General features: G+C 45.9%; 3 protein-coding genes across 3 annotated transcripts; 2 read left to right on the top strand and 1 right to left on the bottom strand.

Moving 5' to 3' along the window:
* The first annotated feature begins 569 nt into the window (after positions 1 to 569).
* Positions 570 to 1971, top strand: LOC125521629 (peroxidase P7-like). Its single transcript, XM_048686691.1, has 3 exons — positions 570 to 807; positions 889 to 1068; positions 1185 to 1971. Exons 1-3 carry the CDS (start codon positions 601 to 603, stop codon positions 1743 to 1745), a joined length of 948 nt encoding a protein of 315 aa, XP_048542648.1. The 5' UTR covers positions 570 to 600; the 3' UTR covers positions 1746 to 1971.
* Positions 1972 to 6136: 4165 nt separating this feature from the next.
* LOC125521628 (outer envelope protein 61-like) lies at positions 6137 to 7652 on the top strand. The gene has a single exon (XM_048686688.1). It carries the CDS (start codon positions 6269 to 6271, stop codon positions 7529 to 7531), a length of 1263 nt encoding a protein of 420 aa, XP_048542645.1. The 5' UTR covers positions 6137 to 6268; the 3' UTR covers positions 7532 to 7652.
* Positions 7653 to 11480: 3828 nt separating this feature from the next.
* On the bottom strand, positions 11481 to 17141 carry LOC125520697 (SUMO-activating enzyme subunit 1A-like). The gene is made up of 10 exons (XM_048685663.1): positions 16877 to 17141; positions 16434 to 16485; positions 15717 to 15912; positions 15085 to 15164; positions 14866 to 14982; positions 14416 to 14469; positions 13610 to 13676; positions 13072 to 13175; positions 12883 to 12990; positions 11481 to 11866 (listed from the first exon to the last, which is right to left on the bottom strand). Exons 1-10 carry the CDS (start codon positions 16978 to 16980, stop codon positions 11759 to 11761), a joined length of 990 nt encoding a protein of 329 aa, XP_048541620.1. The 5' UTR covers positions 16981 to 17141; the 3' UTR covers positions 11481 to 11758.
* Between the last annotated feature and the right edge of the window lie 3669 nt (positions 17142 to 20810).

Raw genomic sequence — 20810 nt, 5'->3', positions numbered from 1 at the left:
AAGCTTCTGTTGTTCTCGTAAAAAAAAGTGCTCCAACAATCCAACTTGAATTATATCCTAGTCGGGACACCATTTTTTTGATGTGGCAGCATATTTAGTGTGGGAATAGATGCTACCATATCTTATTCTAGATATAGTTCTTCGCACCAAAACCAAGATAACTCATTTCTTTTCTCTCTCAAAACATATTAAATAAGATCTTTTTTAGGTACAACAATAATAAAAAGATACTCCATATATAAGCTAAGTATTGGAGTGCATTAGCAGTACAATGCATTGAAGGGGCTATATCGAAGTGTATATTTTTTTAATAAAGAAAGTGTATATTTAATGCGTATGATATACATTTGGAGTACCTTTATGCAGTTCCTCGTGTCTGGATAAGCACGCAATTGTTGCAAATAGGCACGAAATCGCCAAACAATTAATTGTTGTCAAATACAATAATTTCTACTCCCGCCGGGCGACCGCGGAAAAGCCATAAATAGAGGAAATCCAGATTTTTGGGACCATCGAACAACACCAGGCACTACAGACAGCGTTCCCTTGAGGCTTGAGTGAACTGAGCGGGCTGGGCATCACGAACCTAACTTGATCGCCATGGCTGGTCCTGCGTTGGTGCACTGCCTGCTCGCCGTCTCTCTCCTCTCCGCCGTTGCCCACGCAGAGCTCTCGACGAGTTTCTACGCCAGGTCCTGCCCCAGCCTGGAGAACACCGTGTGGGCGGTGATGAAAGAGGCCGTCGTCAAGGACCGGCGGATGGGCGCCTCGCTTCTCAGGCTCTTCTTCCACGACTGCTTCGTCCAGGTGATGACTCGTCGCAGTGCTTGACTACACAGTCTATACTTGAGCTCGCATGATGATAATTCTGACATGCATGTACTGCAGGGCTGTGACGGCTCGGTTCTTCTCGACGCCGGCGGCGAGAAGGCCGCCGGCCCGAACGCCAATTCCCTCCGTGGCTTCGAGGTCATCGACACCATCAAGGCGCGCGTGGAGGCCAGGTGCCCCGGCGTCGTCTCCTGCGCCGACATCCTCGCGCTCGCGGCGCGTGACGGAACGTTCCTGGTGCGTCCCCGTCCCGGCCGGCCAAACTTAGCCAGCGGCTCCCGGAGTGATTTGCTCCTTGCAACTTACCAATTTCCATTGTTAGAATCTGATTAATGTGTCTGCTTTGTTTGTAGCTGCACGGGCCGACCTGGGCAGTGCAGCTCGGCCGGCGAGACTCGACGACGGCGAGCCAGTCCCTCGCCAACAACAACCTTCCCTCGGTGAACTCCAGCCTGGCCACGCTCCTCTCCATGTTCGCGAGGCAAGGGCTCTCGCCGACCGACATGACGGCGCTGTCCGGCGCGCACACCATCGGCCAGGCCCGCTGCACCACCTTCCGCGACCGCATCTACCACACATCCAACTCCAACATCGACGCGGCATTCGCGAGGCGGCAGCAGCGGACCTGCCCCCTCGCCGGCGGGGACAACAACCTGGCGCCCCTGGACGTGCAGACCCCGAGGGCGTTCGACACCGCCTACTACCAGAACCTCATGGCTCATCGCGGCCTGTTCCGCTCCGACCAGGAGCTCTTCAACGGAGGATCGCAGGACGCGCTGGTGCGGCAGTACAGCGCCAACCCCGCGCTCTTCCGGAGCGACTTCGTCAAGGCGATGGTGAAGATGGGCAACATTAATCCTCTCACCGGCACCGCCGGACAGATCAGGAGAAACTGCAGATTCGTCAACAGCTAGATAGATGGAGAGCCGAGACGATGTGACGGAACTCTCAAATGTTGCGTCGTAGCAAAACATAGTATACCATGTTGGTGTAGAGAAACAAGTGATGCACTCTTACAATCGCAACAATTGCATGCATATTCAAATCGCCCTTTTGGTTTAGTCTTTTTTTTTTAAACAGTTCCTCCCACCGAATCGTGCATCACCGGAAAATTTAAAATAAATCCGAAATAAATACGAGCAACACGATTTGAACCCCGATGGGCTGGGGATACCACTTCCCTTCTAACTATCCAACCACACAGGTTAGTTCGCCGCATGTATTATAATTGTTGTACAAACTTATCACACAATGAGAGAAAAGGTAATCATATTTGAAAATAAATGTATGATATGTGTTTTATATTGTACAATGAACCAACCATATATGGTGCACAGAAAAATCTATAATTTGGAAAGTGAGGAGATTAAATCTGTCAAAAGAATCATTTCAATATATTATACTGACCATATATATGTAGCCAAATTTACCCTTGATCAATCGATGGTTGGGATTGAATTTTTCTCTTACCTCTTAAGGAGATCTTAAAATCTTTCTATACAGAAATAAGCTGCTTCTAGAAAGACGACGATGCTTTCTCGTTTAAATATTTATATCTCTCTTTATTGCGGATATAATGTTTATTGTATTTATAATTTTTACCTCCACTTTAAAGATTTTGTATATGTTTTAAAGGTGGTGCACTAATGACTTAAAATTAATGCATCTCTTTTGATTTTTTAAGTTTTCATATAAAGATATCATCATCGTCAATACTGAAGAGTAAAACGTGACCATCTCTATCTTTACATCGAATTTTTTATGAGGCTCGTTTACAAGAAATTAGTATTGGGATGGCATGAATCTTGATGTAGGAAGCCCTTTGAAACTCATAACAAGACTTGATAGGTGTTATCCCACGGCAAGCGTGATCAGCAATCATCAAATATTGCTATATAAGACTTGATAGGTGTTGAGGAAAATGGTGGGATGGATAGGGTTTTTACAGGTTGGACCTAAAAATCTAACCGCTACACTTTTTTTCCTACAGCTTGGAGACATCAAGTGATAAGTTTAGAAGCACCAAAAAATTAAGTGGCGACTTGCATAGGCTTGGAGGAACTTACCAAAATATGACTGGAGGCTCCAAACTGAAAGGCAAACAAACTGCAAGGTTCTGACCAAATGTGGTTTGAAAGACCTGGACGACACTTAGTACGCTGCAACCTCTGTTTTAGAGGTTCTAAATGGTACATACCTGAAGGATCCGAATGGTGCAAGGCTCGGCATGGAAAGGATTCAAAGGCTTTGAATGGAATTTTGCTGGATGTTTTGAACAATTGAAAAAAACAGAGATATATGCTAGAAAGTATGAGACAATGGAATTAAGCACTTTGCAGGAAGAGGTTCACCTCATAACCCTTAATCTCTTTTTGATAACATCAATATACTTATGGAATCGAGCTTATCTTGGATCACAAACAGCTATGAAATGACCCCTAGTCATGTCAGCACTTGATCCATAAGAATTGAGGGGGTCAAAAGTCATCTTTCCAACTCACATTTTTTGGGACCTAAGCTGAAAAGGCACTTAGAGTAAACAGTATCCCCTCGTTTTTATAGAACATCAAAACCCCACTAGGGGCAATGGATGCACTTGCAAAGGCCCTCTCGCAAATTCACCGGAAACCCGACGATTGCCATTTCAAGATGGTCTCATGAAGGTGGTCAATTCTCTTTTTTTACACTTTCTCCATCAAGGATAGTTCCTGGATTTGATTTTGTGAGGGGTGAATGTTGGGAAATGCTCCACTATGGGTGTGTTCTAGACTTTTCCAGATGGTGAGGCATAATTATGCACACTGGATAAGGTCCTAGGAGTCTTGCATCGGGATGTCTCCTTTCATCGGGCCCTAGTATGAATCGGATTGGAGACTTGGAACACTTTATTTGGGAAGTAAGAGTTCGTTCATCTTATGCCAGGATCAGATGAATTTTGTTAGAATGTAAAAAAAGATGGGACCTGGTTAACTTATTATATCTTGCTTCTGTGCATTGTAATGCTCCCATCTTCTATCTATAAAAAAACTATCCTTCACTAATCTATTTGTCTCAACGGACAAGCATGCCACCTCAACATACAACATATATGAAAAAAGGTCAACCCTCAACATGCAACCATGCATAGGAATAAGACCACCTCAGCATGCAAACATGCATGATACTTTTCATTCTCTTATGCTATTATATTTAATAAATATTTGAAAATCAATCACAATATATGATTATCCAGAAAATCAATCACAATATATGATTATCCAAACATTCATTCCATACAGCCAAATCTCACTAAAATTTATTGTGAAACATTCCGCAACAATGTGCAGGTATCATGTGGTAAATGATAAAAATCCTTGGAGGTTAAAACTCCCAGCTAAGATCATCCCATGGTAACTTCATAGAGGTGTGGTCTTGACTAGGGATAACCTTACTAGGTAAAAGTTGCAAGGATGTAAAATATGTGTTTTTTGCCACCACAGGCAATCCATTAAACTTCTCTTATTTGAGCTCTAGCAAAGCCAGCTTCTTCCACAGTGGCGCGATCATGTATTCTTGCCATGTCAGTCTGGATCGTGTCTCCTTCCGGCAGTGTGCGCCCTCTGTGTGACCGTGCAACGGGCATCGACATTCCTCAAGTGAACTATGTGTTTGGGAGGAGTGATGCTGCAGTTTCTCCCTTATTACCAGGAGGGAAAGTATCTAGTGTTTCCAGGCCTAGGGTGCTCCCGGTGCTCCGATGCGAAAAACATTTTTTAAAATATTCAAAAAATTCTGAAAAAATGCAGCACATCAACGGAACATCGATGTCTCTTGTCACAAAATTTCAAATCAAAATTCGAAACATTGCTCGAGATACAAAAATGACAAATTTGACATCAATGTGATAATGGGCCAAAACTAAAACCCAACTTATGTTATGTACAAAAATTTGTCATTTTCGTATCTCAAGCAATGTTTCGAATTTTGATTTGAAATTTTGTGACAAGAGACATTGATGTTCCGTCGATGTGCTGCATTTTTTTCAGAATTTTTTGAACATTCTAAAAATGTTTTTCGGACATTTGAAGCACCGGGAGCACCCCAAGCCTGGGAGCACTAGATACTTTCCCATTACCAGGATGCCATGTACTCATTCGGGTTCAAGTGTGAACCACTTCACTTGCCAACGTGGCAGCGTCCCTCGACTCAGGACGAGAAGGCAAAGACCTTTTTTGGCGGTGAAGACGGATGGTACGGTGCTCATGTTGTGTGGAGGACGAGGGCTCGCTCCTTTCATTTATTTTCTTCCTCCATTCTCTGTGATGTTCTGTTGGCGATGATTTCTTTGGTGGACAACGACCTCGAAGAATCAAGCTCAAGTTATTTTTCCTTTTCTTTCTTGGTGGTTCGCTTATGATGTCTTTGGGTTGTGCGTTGTTTTGTTGGTACCTTGTCTCTGCCGCTTGGGGATCTCTCACCTCAGTTTTCTTTTCCTGTGATTTTCTTCATGTTGGCACTGTGTGATCCATGGGCGGTTGATGGCTTCTTTAATTCAAAGTTGTGTTCTTTTTAAGCGCCAAATCCTATTCGGCGCCTTATGCACCTGTTTAAAGCCCATTTGGTACGCAACGCACACACCCCTCTCTTCGCTTGATCTAAATGAGCCGGCCCATCTTAACGCACCAGAGGGAAGCTTCCTAGCCCGGTTTTGGAAAGCTTCTAGAAGTTACGGTCAGTTTTTCTTTCTTCCTTTCTTGGTTTCTGGTTTTTTTGTCTTCATTTATTTCTTTTTTTTCTCCTTTATTTTTTTACCAAATGCGTAAAAGGTTTTTCAATTTGAAATTTTTTAAAATTCTTGAACATTTTTACAAAGCCCCTGCATTTTTTCGAATCCGTAAACTTTTTTGTGAATCCGCCAACTTTTTCCAAATGCACGAGTGTTTTTCAAAACCATGAACCCTTTTCAATATTTACGAACTTTTTTCAAAATCCACAAACTTCTTTCAAATTCGTGATTTTTTTTCAAAATGCATTTTTAGGGGTATTTTTTTTTCAAAATGCATGAGAGGTTCAGGTTGTAAAATCCTCACCGGTCGCGATTTGATTCCTAGCCGAAGCCCATCTGAAAGATGAAAGAACGGTCCATCGCAAGGAAGGTCCAGAGCCGCTTTCGGATGAGCACGGGCCAGCTATAGTCGGACAATATAAATCGTACGTGCAGTGATTCCCATTTCTGATTGGGCTCCGTTTTCGTCTCCCCTCCCAAACCCCCATCAATAAATTGCAGCAAGAGCTTACGAACCAACCTTCAAACCAGAAGCGACGGAAAAAGCGAGAGAGACACACACGATCGAGAGCTAATTCCCAAACCTGCGAACTCCCGTCGCTGCTCCGTTCCGCGTCGATCTGTCGGCGACGTCTTGGATCCGCCTCGACTCTGCCTGTCGAGATCGCCATAATGAATCCGGAGATGCTGCGGGTGGCGGAGGAGCAGATGCGGCGCATCCCCGCCGACGACCTCGCCAGGATGCAGCGGCAGCTCATGTCCAACCCGGACCTGCTGAAGCTCGCAACCGAGAGCATGAAGAACATGACGGCCGACGACTTCAAGAGGGCCGCCGAACAGCTGAACCGCGCGAGGCCAGAGGAGATGCTCGACATGACCGAGAAAATCGCCAAGGCCAAGCCCGAGGAGCTCGCCGCCATGAAGTCCCAAGCCGACGCTCACACCTCGTACGCGATATCCGCCGCCAAGATGCTGAAGCGGCAGGGGAACCAGCTCCATGGCCGCGGGGGGTACGCCGAGGCCGCCGCCAAGTACAGACTCGCCAGGGATAACGTGAAGAACAGCGTGCCGTCGGCAGCCGGGCGCGCTCTGCAGCTGCAGTGCAGCGTTAATCTGATGGCCTGCTACCTGAAGCTCAGCGAGTTTGAGGAGTGCGTCCATGAAGGCTCGGAGGTTTTGAGCTATGAGTATCACTCGGGCACTGCCAAAGCGTACTACCGAAGGGGTCAGGCGTACAAGGAGCTGGGAAACCTCCAGGCTGCTGTTGCTGACCTGAGTAAAGCCCATGAGATGTCTCCGGACGACGAAACTGTCGCTCAAGCTCTGACAGAGGCTCAAGAAAAACTTGAAACCGGAGGGGGAGCAGCAGACCAGCCAAAGAGAGTTGTCATTGAGGAAGTTGTAGAAGAAGATGTTAGTTCTGATCTGCCAAGCGCTCAAGGGAGTTCTTCTTCTACTGCTGTTTCACAGCCACATGATGGAGCACGAAACTCGACACAATCTGACTCTTTAGGAAGCTTGGTAAATACTACGTCTCAGGTTGCTTCTTCATCAAGCGGAGCAATCCCTGTTGCTCCAGATTTGGGATCCAATGTGCCAGGAATTTCACCTGGCATGGTCAGTATGGCAGACCCTGCTATGTGGGAGATGTTTACATCCATGGTGGAGAACATGAGCCCTGATGCGATGTCAAACATGAGTGAGCTGTTCGGTATCAAGTTGTCCAGGGAGGATGCTGCCAACGCTCAACAAGCTATGTCTTCATTCTCTCCACAAGATTTACAAAAAATTATGAAATGGATCGGCAGAGCACAGCGAGGAGTCGAAGCAGCAAAGAAGACGAAGGACTGGCTACTAGGCAGGAAAGGCTTCATCTTTGCCATTGTCATGCTGATCTTGGCGTTCATCCTCCATCGGCTTGGATTCATCGGGTAGGTGAGGTGATGGCCTACACATCCGAGAATCAGCAACAACAAAAAATACTGTGCTCTTTTTCCTGGGGCCAGAAGCGATAGTGGGCGGATGACAACAATGTGGAAGCAATAGTTGAACTGGGCCTTTCTTGTACCATTGTTTATTCTTTCAGCATATGTGTTTGTAAAATTGTAACAGATTATAAGTAACTGGCCGAGTGTTTTGATAACTAGCAATGGTGCGGGGATCGACTTTATTTCCTTTTGAAAGTAATGATGAGAACAAAGTTAGGGGTGTAACAATCTAAAGTTAATTGAGCCGGTACCCAATTTTTTCTCTTTATTAATGCTGAAGTGTTAGGGTACACCAATAATCCTTCCCTTCATGTTGATTTTGTTTTGTCATTTTGAACACCCATGTATATGTGAATATCTGAATCCGTCACCAGCCTTGTAGTCCTCGTGGTACTCTTTCGACGAAATAAGCTTTCGCCCCAGTATATAGATATAGTAACCACCCGATACAACAAAGAGTCCAATGCTGGGGCAAACAGCACAAGCATGCCCAAAAGAAACAAAAGAGAAAGAAGAGAGAAAACAATGTTAACAGCGTCGGATCGACAAAAATGATGATAACCTGAAACTATTGCGCCCACCGAAGATATACCACCTCGCTCCAAGCACCTCGAACCTCCGCATACCAAGCAGCACCTTCAGAAAAGAACACAACGACGACGACGCTACTGCCCGGACAGGCTCTAGGGTTTCCCCCGGTATGCGAAGGGGGCCCCGGGAAGAGGAAGAAGGAGATAGAGCAAAGGTCTCCTCTTCCTGTCCGCTCTTCCTGACATGTAGAGATTCGATTGGGCTTATAGTTTAATTGGTTGAAACGTACCGCTCATAACGGTGATATTGTAGGTTCGAGCCCTACTAAGGTAAATTTAACTTTCTCACGAATTCAGCAATTAACAAATCCAAATCCATTTCCAGGTAACTTCATCTTTTTCAGCTCTACTTCCGAAAAGAGAAAGGAGACTGATTTGTAGGTCGGCGTTGGTTTTTCCAACGAAAGCCTGATTTAGCATGTAACGTGAACATGAGCGGGCGTCGCCGCGTTGGTGTCGGCGAGCCGGCATGGATTTCTCCCATCCGCCAAACACCCACATCCCCGAACAGTCTGACGCGCTCCACCAGACACGTCCTTGCGGTACTCCTTCATGCGTCTTCTCTAATTCTTTGTCAAGTCTTGTTGGAACAATTTAATATTTTTCCACGGCAGTGTGTCTTAATAATCAATAGTCCCCCATGTACTAAGGAACGTGTGCCTCTTGATTGCAACTCTATAATCTTTGAATAAACTCCTATTACCCCGCAAAAGAAAAGAAAAAAAAAAGCTTGGAGTAATGAACCACTCCACTTTGCATTTAGGTCAGTGCTCCTTTTTTTAGGTAAAGGTCAGTGCTCCTACTTCCGCATTAAGCAAAGAATGGTACGTGGGCTGGGCCATACAGATTTCCCGTTTCCTTTTTCACTTAACATATTTTAGGAGAAATGTGTGAAAGTGATTTGAATAGTACGTAAATCATGTAGTTTTAATGCATTAAAAAATGTTCACATATTTATAAAAATCCCATACGTTTTAAAAAGTCTACTTATTTGTAAAAGCCGTTTGGAATTTTGTGTTTACAAAAATGTTGATGTATTTCAAAAAATATTCATGTATTTTAAAACAATTACTTTTTAAAAATATGGTTTTTTAGGGGACAATGCTGCCATTTATTATCCAAGCAGCCTCTGCCGCAACAATGTAACGAATACAAAGTGGAAAAATAGTAAACCAAGTCTTGCACTTATTTACACTTACTAAATACTTCCTCCGTCGCAAAATAATTGTCTTGACTTTGTACTAACTAGTACAAAGTTGTACTAGACGGAGAGAGTAGTAAATTGTATGGTTTTTAGAAAATTGTTATTGCATGACTAATTGTTTTTGGCTGATACAATTTAAGAAAATATTAGGGTATTTTTTCCCTTTCATTCACTCTGCATATTAGCTTGGATTCACCGTGGCGGATGACAATGTGTAAGAGCATCTCCAGCCGCGCTCCCAGAAAAGCCTATCTAGGCGTTTTTTTTCGCGCCGGCGCTGAAAAATCGGCCCACTCGCGCTCTCAGGAGCCTGATTTTCGCCGGCCTGGGCCGAATTTAGAGCCGGCGGACCCAGGACGAACCCGGCACGCCGGGGGCGCCGGGACGAGCGGTTTTGGTGCGAAAGAGCCGTGGGCCCGCCGTGTCAGCGACACCCCGCGTCTTCTTCCCCGAAAGCCTCGGTTTCCCGCGGGGAATCAATGGCAAGGCTGCCGCCGGTCAGCCTTACCAGTGATTCCTCACGGACGACGCGTTCACGGGGCAGCGAGCCGACGCCTCCCCTCCCTCGCACGCGCACACACGGGGCGGCGCCGCTATATAAGCCAGTGGCCTCCCTCGCCTCTGGCTACACCAGCCACACCAGCCCTAGCCCGCCCTCTACCTCTCCCGAGCGCCGCCGCCGAGCCCTGCCTCTCCCGAGCGCCGCCGCCGAGCTCTCCCTCTCCCGATGGCCGAGCGATTCCCCGGCGATGAGGCCGCGGCCAACGGCTTCGGCCGCCGATCGCTCCGCGAACAGGAGTCTTGGCTCATGTTTCAGGCGAACATCCCGGTGCCACCGGACATGCGCGCCGGGCCAACGGGGTGGGGACTCAGCAACGGGGGGTTTCCCGACGTCGTGGCGAAACCGGACTACTTCGCCGACGAGGTCGACGTCGTGCGCGCCTCCCTCACCGCCGCCCAACTCGCCCTCCCTGAGTACGCCGCCGACAACACAGCGGCGTGGACGGCGTACTTCCAGCGCCGGCATCAGCAGAGGCTGGCATCCACCAACGGCGCGCCGGTGGTGGCCAGCCGAAGAACAGCGACGGACGCCGCCTGTGGTGGGGTGTCCCCGGTCGGACCCTCGAGGGCGTTCTGACGTACCTCGAGGGCGGCAACGACCCGCCGTTGGCATACCCCCCGGCGAGGGCGGCTGCCACGGCCACGGCTCACCGCCGACGCGACGGGCAATGGTTGCCCAGGAGGTTCGGCGCCTCCTCTTCTTCCTCCTCCTGCTCTTCCTCACACTCGTCCGGCGCTCCGGCGCTGCTCGGCGTCAAGGCCGAGCCCGCGGCGGAGACGCCGCTCGGCCGGCGCACTTGCAGCGCCGGCATCGTCATCAATGAGGGCGGCCGGCGCGCCCCCTCGTCGGCTCCTCCGCACTTCGTCAAGCCCAAGACGGAGCCGGGCTGGCACCGATGAAGACAGAGCCAGGCCTTCCCGCAGTGAAAACGGAGCACAGCGCCGACGTCGAGCTCGACGACGACGCGGCCCTAGAATGGGCGCGCGCGGACTCCCTGTAGATGGCGAGGGAGCGCAAGTGCGCCGCCCTGCGGCGATTCACGCAGCGCCGCCGGGGCCGTGACGAGGGAGGAATCGCCGTCATTGAGGACAGCGACGACGACACCACGCCGCCGCCACCAGCCCGCATAGGCGACGCCGGTCAGGGGTCCACCACAAGGAGGAAAAGCCGGACAACGACAACAACGACGGCGGCGGCGACTACTTGGCTTTTAGCCAATTCTTTTTTAATTATATATGTAATAAAAACCCACTTTTTAAATGTAATATATGCCGAACTTTGAACTCTGCAACATATTTAAATTTTTTTTACCGCGCCTGGGGACGGCCCTGGGACCAGCGGCTGGGGACGAACTCGGCCCTGGGGCCAAGTTTTTACGCCAGCTCACCCCCAGGGGCGATTTTAGGCGCCCCCTGGGGGGCCAACAGCTGGAGATGCTCTAAGCACCGAGGGAAGAGCTTGCGCATTTCTTGTATCACTGTTTATTCTTTCATTACTTGTGATATATTTGTATTCTAATCACTAACCACTAAGGCAAGCAGAAAACAAATCATTTCATCATTCAATAGCATGCCTGCCTTCAGCTTTGAAATCCTTTGGACGAGAATGTCAGTTCTGTTCATCGCAGTACCCAGGTGCCATAGCATGATGCCAACGCTAAAACGAACGCTAAGTACAATAATAAAAACACTAAAGTGCTAAGTTGAGTTTCCAGCCTCAGCCACTGAACTAGAGTTGTCACATGTTCGACTCTAATGATTGGGTACAATTATCAGCAAGCCATGTCGGATGAGAGTTAGGTATCACGTGATTTAGTCTTCAGGAAGTTGGGGGGATGTCCTCCATGGCCCCTTTACCATCAGCATCGTCGAAGTAAAAGAAATTCTTGATCGGATCGCCCTTGCAAGATATTGATTTGATCACCTCCTGTTAAATCCAAAAACAAAGTATCAATCCGTGACCAGTATGATATAGAGAATATTCACACATAAGTAGGCTTTAAATGGAAGGGCAACAGGAAGAGGATGCAACTTGTCTGTCTGGTAGGTCTAGTGAAATGCTTTTGGTGTTGGTGCATGTAAATAAAAATTTCAGCAAATAGCATGTGACATATGGACTAAAAGTTAATAGCTTGGGCCGCCTGAACATTGCACATTTGTGTTCTCAAACTTGTACAGCTGAGCCAGGACAAGTCCGGTTTAACTGAACCTTAACGGACAAATGTTAGATATAACATACCACGGTTACTTTACATGACATGAAATCTTTGTGTGACCAACAAAGATATGATGATTTCGATTTAACATATCATGAAGAGATTTTGCTAGTTTCACAGTGATTTTATTTAGCTGAAAAAAGCATATTCGAGCTTTAAATAAATCATAGTTAGTTGAAGTCTCGTTTGGACTTGCGTTGACTCGGTTAATTTAAACTTGGAATTCTGTGTAGTGAGGGCCAGCCCATCAAACGTGGAGTCTTATTCCTTAATTAGGGTCATAGTTGGTTTAGCAAGTTTGTTTGGAATGAGTCCAGTCAGTTCATAGATCGTATTAGAGTTTAAATAGAGTCACCAGCTTGTCGGTCAAGTCGTGTCCAACTATATGAAGGAGCCGACCCCTCAATAAATCAGAGAAGAATATTGTCGCTTACTGTTATCAACTTTACAGTAATTTGTGCTATGTCAGTAATAGATCCTACCATTATGTCAAAGTGACTGTATTTAAAGTATCATCTCAATATGTCACCTACTTTTGCCAAGTAATAATGACATACACATTGCTTGAGATGACTATATTTCCTGTTGAGCTATTATGTTACACATGAAAAAAAAAAGATAGTATACGTAAACGTAAATGAATTAAATTACTGTGCTTATTTTCCAGCTAGCACAAAAACTAAAGAATAGAAGAAACAGAAAATCAAGGGTGGAAGATTGGACCTACCTGACCAAGAATGCCACCAAGGATTGCACATACAGGAGGATGTTCCTTTTTCCCAGCTGCTAGAAGCCGTTCCAGAAGAGACGTAGGAATTTTAGACTCGTCCACAGACTGCAGTTTAAAGTGCCATGTAAAATATCTGAAGAAAAGTGACTCAAATACTCAAAGTACAACAAACGGCCAAAGCTGTACCATTCTATCACACATATCCTTCCTCCGAGCCAAAACTGCAGGTAGATCAGAAAGTGATGTCTCACCAGGGTCGCGCCCTTCAGATGATTCATAACTTTCCAAGACTACAAACAGACATGTTTATGTTAGTTACAAAACCAAGACAGGGAAAAATACGGATAGGTAACAGTCAAAAGGGTTCTTGGTGGCAGTTCAAGTGAACATGCAAATCAGTTATTTTGGTGAAAAACAAATATAGAAGTCCTAAAGAAAATCTCAGAGAACCAGTTGAACATGGGATGTTATATTCTATGTCCGCAGAGGAGCAAGCTCATTTGCTTTGTGAGATATGAAAAAAAAAACTTAGTGAAATAACGATACAATTTGATCTGTTCTACTAAATATTTATCATCGATGTACGTACAAATGAAACACATTGATCCCAATTTTCGCCTGATATTTGCCCAGGAAAAAAAGGCCAAGAAAGTAAACAAACACAGTTACCACTATTAGACAAGCAAAACCTTAGGAACAGTATTTTAGGTTATCATATCATCACCTCTCATTGCGTAGTACAATTTAGTTGTTCTTTTGGACAGATCCTTCCAGGGCACAGAAATAGCTTCCTGTATAAAAAAAACAAATGTAAATGCACTCATTGTAATTCAAATTGTAATACTTACTAACATGAAGCATCCAGAAGAGTGTGATACTGATTTGTAAGCAAGTCATATGAGGTTCAGTAGTAGTGTACAATTGCAATCGTTGGAATTGAAATTTTATATTTGGCAATCAAAGCATCCAAAAGGTGGTGATATCGGTTCCTGCAGGTAAATCATATGCAGGTATTCCGGTAATATTGTACAGCTGAACTACAGGAGTAACAGGATAGGAGTAATATAGCACCATCAGTACAATAACCAGATTGAACCAGTACTTAAGTGGCAACAAACACATAGCAAGCATGCATAAGTACTTGCATGAAACAAACAATTTAAGGAAGTACAGAAGCAGTATAAAAAGAACAATGAACAGAGCTGCCTTCAGCATATGTATTACCCAAAAAAGAAATTGCAGGCCTTTCCAAATAAGGGTAGATGGGCATCACAGAGCCACATCAGAACAAGATGAAAAACGAATTGCAATAAAAGCACTTATTATCTTTTTTTCTTCTGCTGCCATGAAACACTTCTGTGTATCATGTAATTTGTATAACCTGCATAGTAAATACTCCCCAGAAAAGCACATGGCAGCAAAACATGGATCGCCAACTTGAGGAGTACAAAACAAGAGAGCACAGCTACTAAAAGACTTTATCTCTATAAAGACCAACCTACAAAAAAATTCAAAAAAAAAATTCCATACCTGCAGACTAGGATATTTCAACTCCTGCTGTTCAGGTTCTCCTCCAGGCTTCTTCTGAAAAATAAAAACAATTTCAGGGATGTACATTTTAAGAATGAACTGAAGACAAAAATTGCATGCCGCAGTTATCATAAATATGGAAAGCATTCTAAGCATTCTGAGTATCACCACCAGTAGCCCCCACTTTAGAGCCCCTAAAGGCCAAATCCGAAATGGGGGCTGCCCTTATTTCCTGAGCCCACAAATAACAGATCCAACTCCAGCAGCAACCCCCATTATGTTATGTACTTATTGACAATGGGAGTGATTGCCATTGAGCCCAGTATTTTTTAATATTTTTTAAGCAAATAAGAAGGCGTACATGTTTTTGGCTTGTGAACAAAGCAAGTAATACAATGCTAATCAACAGATCTATAGACTAGATGTTACAAGTCCTTAACAAATACATACCTGAAGATAGCTATGGTCCTGCAGATCAACAAATATTTCACCACAAGAATCCTTGCACTCTACAGAGTAGAAGGCAATATGCTTGCTTCTCTTCCGGCAGTTGTCATTAATAAACAACTAAAAATATAACACAGATGTAAAAATAGTAAGGATGAGAAACGGAATGTGACAGAAAAAACTAAAAGTTATGAAAATACTACTTCAGAGAAGGATCTACACCTTTGTTTTAAGAGATGCGCAGCTGACTACAATAATGTCGAACATGTCAATGAATGTTCCATCAATTAGTGATGGGTTACCTGGAGAAAATAACATAATAGTTAGAACTTTTCCAATCAACAACAACAACAACAACAAAGCCTTTAGTCCCAAACAAGTTGGGGTAGGCTAGAGGTGAAACCCATAAGATCTCGTGACCAACTCATGGTTCTGGCACATGGATAGCAAGCTTCCACGCACCCCTGTCCATGGCTAGTTCTTTGGTGATACAAATAATGTCGACCAACTCATAGTTAGAACTTTTCCAATCAATACTGTAAAAATAATCTCGGATTTTATGGCCAACAAAGAATGGTTAAAAATATATCTTACAGAAACAATATTAGTAAAACAGTGTACAATACCATAACAACTGATTGTTCCTATCATTAAATGATCTTTCTTGCAAGAACTTTCTCAACAATAGCAGCATTATGAGTGCATTATCAGTTAACACAATAAATTGAAGACACTCCTGCCAGTAATTTTGGAACAAACCAATTCAAGAATACAAGACATGATCACTGTACACAATATATATTTCTTAACTATAACCAAGCTTAAGGAGAACGTGCATCAAACTATACAGCTACCTTTTGCAACAGCAACTCGGACCATTGGATTGAAATCTTTTAAGGACTCGCAGCAAACCTCTGCCCGTGATTTACCACCATACACACTCTCATCATGAGGAATTAGGAAGTTTGAATTGAGATCATCCTCTGTGACCATGTGATCGTCCATCAATGATAAACTGCCAACTCCTGCTAGAACAATGTTCTTGCAGAACTGCGGAGTAGGAGAGAAATCAACTTTAGTGTATGTGATTGCCTTCACTGAATTAACTAAACTGTAAATATCATGTGAAAAGTTAAAATACTGAAATTTAATCAATGTCAAGAAGAACTGTGGGCCTCTGTTTGGAAAATCAGTATGGTTTGACAAGATAGAACATGAGTGAGAATCAAAGGAACGGTAAGTTATAATGTAATTATTTTTATCTTGCAACGAAAAAGATTTAGCACTTAAAAAGAAAACTAGCAGGCTAGCACATAGACAGTTTAAAGAAACTCAAAATGACAGAGTTGGACATTATAATTTCAGCAATGCAAAATACAGAACATTAGTCCAATCCACACATACTAGTTATAACAACCTTGAACCCTGATACAGTAATTACTATCGTAACAGCTTGAACCCTAATTTCCATGCTATTTTCAGATATAATCAATAGCAGACCATTAAAGATTAAAACGAAAAGATAAATTGTCTGTGAAGTACAATAATAGAAGGCAATTTTAGTGACCCACCTCAATAGTAGTACCGTTGACGCCGCACACAAGCACATGCGCCTTACTTAGCCTGCTCCAAGCAAACACAAATATAACAGTCAGGTAAAAAGAGATGAATGCACCCAAACAAAATTCTACCGAACCTACAGGGGAAAAGAGGAAGAGGCGAAATAGAACAAAGAACATTGGCAGAAGAAATCAAGTCCAAAAAAATCCTACCGAAAGCATGAAACCGGGTTCACATAAAAATTAAAATCCACGGTCATAACAGAGGAAAAGGCTTGATACTGTGCAAAAGGCTGAATCTCGGCTTGAAACTCCCGGGAGCCCCAGAAGACCACAGGACGTGTTTTTCGAGACAAAACAAGACGCGATAACCCAGCAGAAATACAGAAAATAATGCGGTAAACGGAAGGGGGGGAAACGGGAGCAAGGGTGGGTTCTTGGGAGAGGGGAGGCACCTCTTCTGGGCATCGACGCCCCAGACGCGGATCTGGCGGTCGTAGAGCGCCGTCTCCTGCGCCGTCAGCTCCTCCTCCGCGCCGCCGCCGCCGCCGCCGCCCATCGCACGGAACGCCCGGATCCCGAGCCTGAGACGCGAATCCGGTTAGCAGCCGAGCAAGGGGGAAAGCCGCAAGGTCCGGATTTTTCTCTTGTTTTGCGATGTGGTACTACAAGAAAAAGACGAGAAGGGGAGTAGCCGGGAGGGTTTTGGAGAAAATGAGTTTCCTTTCCCCTCTCTTCCCCCTTAATCCTCGTGGAGGCAGCAGCATCCCGCTGGTGCAAGGACGGCCGTCCATCCTTTGGTGAACGGTCTAGGTTTGTTTTGGAAACATCAAACCAAACATGCTAACACTAGATTAAAAAAAGGAACTGGCCTACTTTTATTAACTACTCCTTCTGTAAACTAATATAAGAGCATATGAGATCCGTCCACTGCAGTACACATTATTTTTACATACCTACGGAAGAAGCATATGAGATCGGCCACATACTTGGACAGATCCATCATGCGACAAGCCAGCTAGGAGGAGGGGAAGCGAGGCGAGAAAAGCAGCTGCTCATGGCAGGACGGCCCGGGCTCGCTGGCTCTGCGTATGCTACGATCGATTCGCTCTCTTCCTCTTCCCGCGAGACGATGCTGAGCAACTGTGTGTGGTGTGTGTAGGCCACATCCCAAGAGCAATGCGAGCAATTTAAAGTTACACCGGAGTGGAGGATTTGGGAGCGATTAATTTTGGCGAGTGCCCGTGGAAACCAAAAGGCGGACTTCTGGGTTACCCTCCACTGGTCACTCTTCCATGGGTGTTTGTGGAAGGCGTCGAAGCATACCTCGGCATACCTGGCCAAACGGGCCGGCTCATCGTAATCGTGCCTGGCCCGGCACGGCCTGCCAGGGCACGATTACTATACGGACCGTGCCGTGCCGGCCCGCATGCTGCGCCCCAGGCCCAGGCACGGCCCAGTTAGTAAACGGGCCGGCACGTTGGCCCGTTTAGCACGGTGGGCTGCATATTTTCAGCCTGTTATTTGACGCAATGAGCGTTTTTAGCTTATTTTTACATATTGGGCCATATATAGATATAAAAAAATAAAAAAAAACGTAATCGGGCCGTGCCGTGCCGGCCCGCGTGCCCAGCCTCCAGGCACGGCCCAGGGCGTGCCGGGTCTGGCCCGTTTAGCCCGTGACGTGTGTGGCCCAAGGCGGGGCGTGCCGACGTGCTCACGGGCCAGCCTGAAAAAAACGGCGCCAGCTATATACCTCGGTAGAAACAGCGATCTGGCACGAAGAGGGGCGAGCCAGGGAGATCGGTGGGGGCTTCGAGGGTGCGGCCGACGAGGCGATGGGTGTGTGTTGGAAATATGCCCTAGAGGGAATAATAAATTGGTTATTATTATATTTCCTTATTCATGATAATCGTTTATTATCCATGCTAGAATTGTATTGATAGGAAACTCAGATACATGTGTGGATACATAGACAACACCATGTCCCTAGTAAGCCTCTAGTTGACTAGCTCGTTGATCAATAGATGGTTACGGTTTCCTGACCATGGACATTGGATGTCGTTGATAACGGGATCACATCATTAGGAGAATGATGTGATGGACAAGACCCAATCCTAAGCCTAGCACAAGATCGTGTAGTTCGTTTGCTAAACTTTTCTAATGTCAAGTATCATTTCCTTAGACCATGAGATTGTGCAACTCCCGGATACCGTAGGAGTGCTTTGGGTGTGCCAAACGTCACAATGTAACTGGGTGGCTATAAAGGTACACTACAGGTATCTCTGAAAGTGTCTGTTGGGTTGGCACGAATCGAGACTGGGATTTGTCACTCCGTGTAACGGAGAGGTATCTCTGGGCCCACTCGGTAGGACATCATCATAATGTGCACAATGTGACCAAGGAGTTGATCACGGGATGATGTGTTACAGAACGAGTAAAGAGACTTGCCGGTAACGAGATTGAACAAGGTATCGGGATACCGACGATCGAATCTCGGGCAAGTATCGTACCGCTAGACAAAGGGAATTGTATACGGGATTGATTGAATCATTGACATCGTGGTTCATCCGATGAGATCATCGTGGAACATGTGGGAGCCAACATGGGTATCCAGATCCCGCTGTTGGTTATTGACCGGAGAGTTGTCTCGGTCATGTCTGCATGGTTCCCGAACCCGTAGGGTCTACACACTTAAGGTTCGATGACACTAGGGTTATAGGGAATAGATATACGTGGTTACCGAATGTTGTTCGGAGTCCCGGATGAGATCCCGGACATCACGACGAATTCCGGAATGATCCGGAGGTAAAGATTTATATATGGGAAGTCCTGTTTTGGTCGCCGAAAAAGTTTCGGGTTTTATCGGTAATGTACCGGGACCACCGGGAGGGTCCCGGTGGTCCACCAAGTGGGGCCACCAGCCCCGGAGGGCTGCATGGGCCAAGTGTGGGAGGGGACCAGCCCCATGTGGGCTGGTGCGCCCCCACCAGGGCCCAAGGCGAAGAGAGAAGGGAAAAGGGGGAAACCCTAGGCTCAGATGGGCCTAAGGCCCACCTAGTGGTGCGCCCCCCCTCTCTCCCCCCTTGGCCGCCCCCTAGATGGGATCTAGGGCTGGCCGCCACCCCTAGGGGTGGAAACCTAGGTGGGGGCGCAGCCCCTCCCTTTTCCCTATATATAGTGGGGGTTTTGGGCTGCCAGAAACACGAGAACATCTCCTTCTTGGCGCAGCCCTACCCCTCTCCCTCCTCGTCTCTTCAGTGCTTGGCGAAGCCCTGCTGGAGTACCACGCTCCTCCACCACCACCACGCCGTCGTGCTGCTGCTGGATGGAGTCTTCCCCAACCTCTCCTTCTCCCCTTGCTGTATCAAGGCGTAGGAGACGTCACCGGGCTGTACGTGTGTTGAACACGGAGGTGCCGTCCGTTCGGCACTAGGATCATCGGTGATTTGGATCACGACGAGTACGACTCCATCAACCCCGTTCACTTGAACGCTTCCGCATAGCGATTTACAAGGGTATGTAGATGCACTCTCCTTCCCTCGTTGCTAGATTACTCCATAGATTGATCTTGGTGTTGCGTAGAAAATTTTGAATTTCTGCTACGTTCCCCAACAGTGGCATCATGAGCTAGGTCTATGCGTAGTTTCTATGCACGAGAAGAACACAAGTTTTTGTGGGCGTCGATTTTGTCAATTTGCTTGCCGTTACTAGTCTTATCTTGATTCGGCGGCATTGTGGGATGAAGCAGCCCGGACCGACCTTACACGTACTCTTACGTGAGACTGGTTCCACCGACTGACATGCACTAGTTGCATAAGGTGGCTAGTGGGTGTCTGTCTCTCCCACTTTAGTCGGATCGGATTCGATGAAAAGGGTCCTTATGAAGGGTAAATAGAAATTGGCATATCACGTTGTGGTTTTCGCGTAGGTAAGAAACGTTCTTGCTAGAAACCTATAGCAGCCACGTAAAAACTTGCAACAACAATTAGAGGACGTCTAACTTGTTTTTGCAGCATATGCCTTGTGATGTGATATGGCCAAAAGGATGTGATGAATGATATATGTGATGTATGAGATTGATCATGTTCTTGTAATAGGAATCACGACTTGCATGTCGATGAGTATGACAACCGGCAGGAGCCATAAGAGTTGTCTTTATTTATTTATGACCTGCGTGTCAATATAAATGTCATGTAATTACTTTACTTTATTGCTAAAGCGTTAGCCATAGTAGTAGAAGTAATAGATGACGAGACAACTTCAAGAAGACACGATGATGGAGATCATGATGATGGAGATCATGGTGTCATGCCGGTGACAACGATGATCATGGAGCCCCGAAGATGGAGATCGAGAGGAGCAAAATGATATTGGCCATATCATGTC

This window comes from Triticum urartu, chromosome 7, assembly GCF_003073215.2.
Source record: "Triticum urartu cultivar G1812 chromosome 7, Tu2.1, whole genome shotgun sequence".
NCBI classification, from domain to species: domain Eukaryota; kingdom Viridiplantae; phylum Streptophyta; class Magnoliopsida; order Poales; family Poaceae; genus Triticum; species Triticum urartu.
The sequence above is the reverse complement of the archived record's forward strand: the minus strand, read 5'-3'. Positions and strand labels throughout refer to the sequence as shown.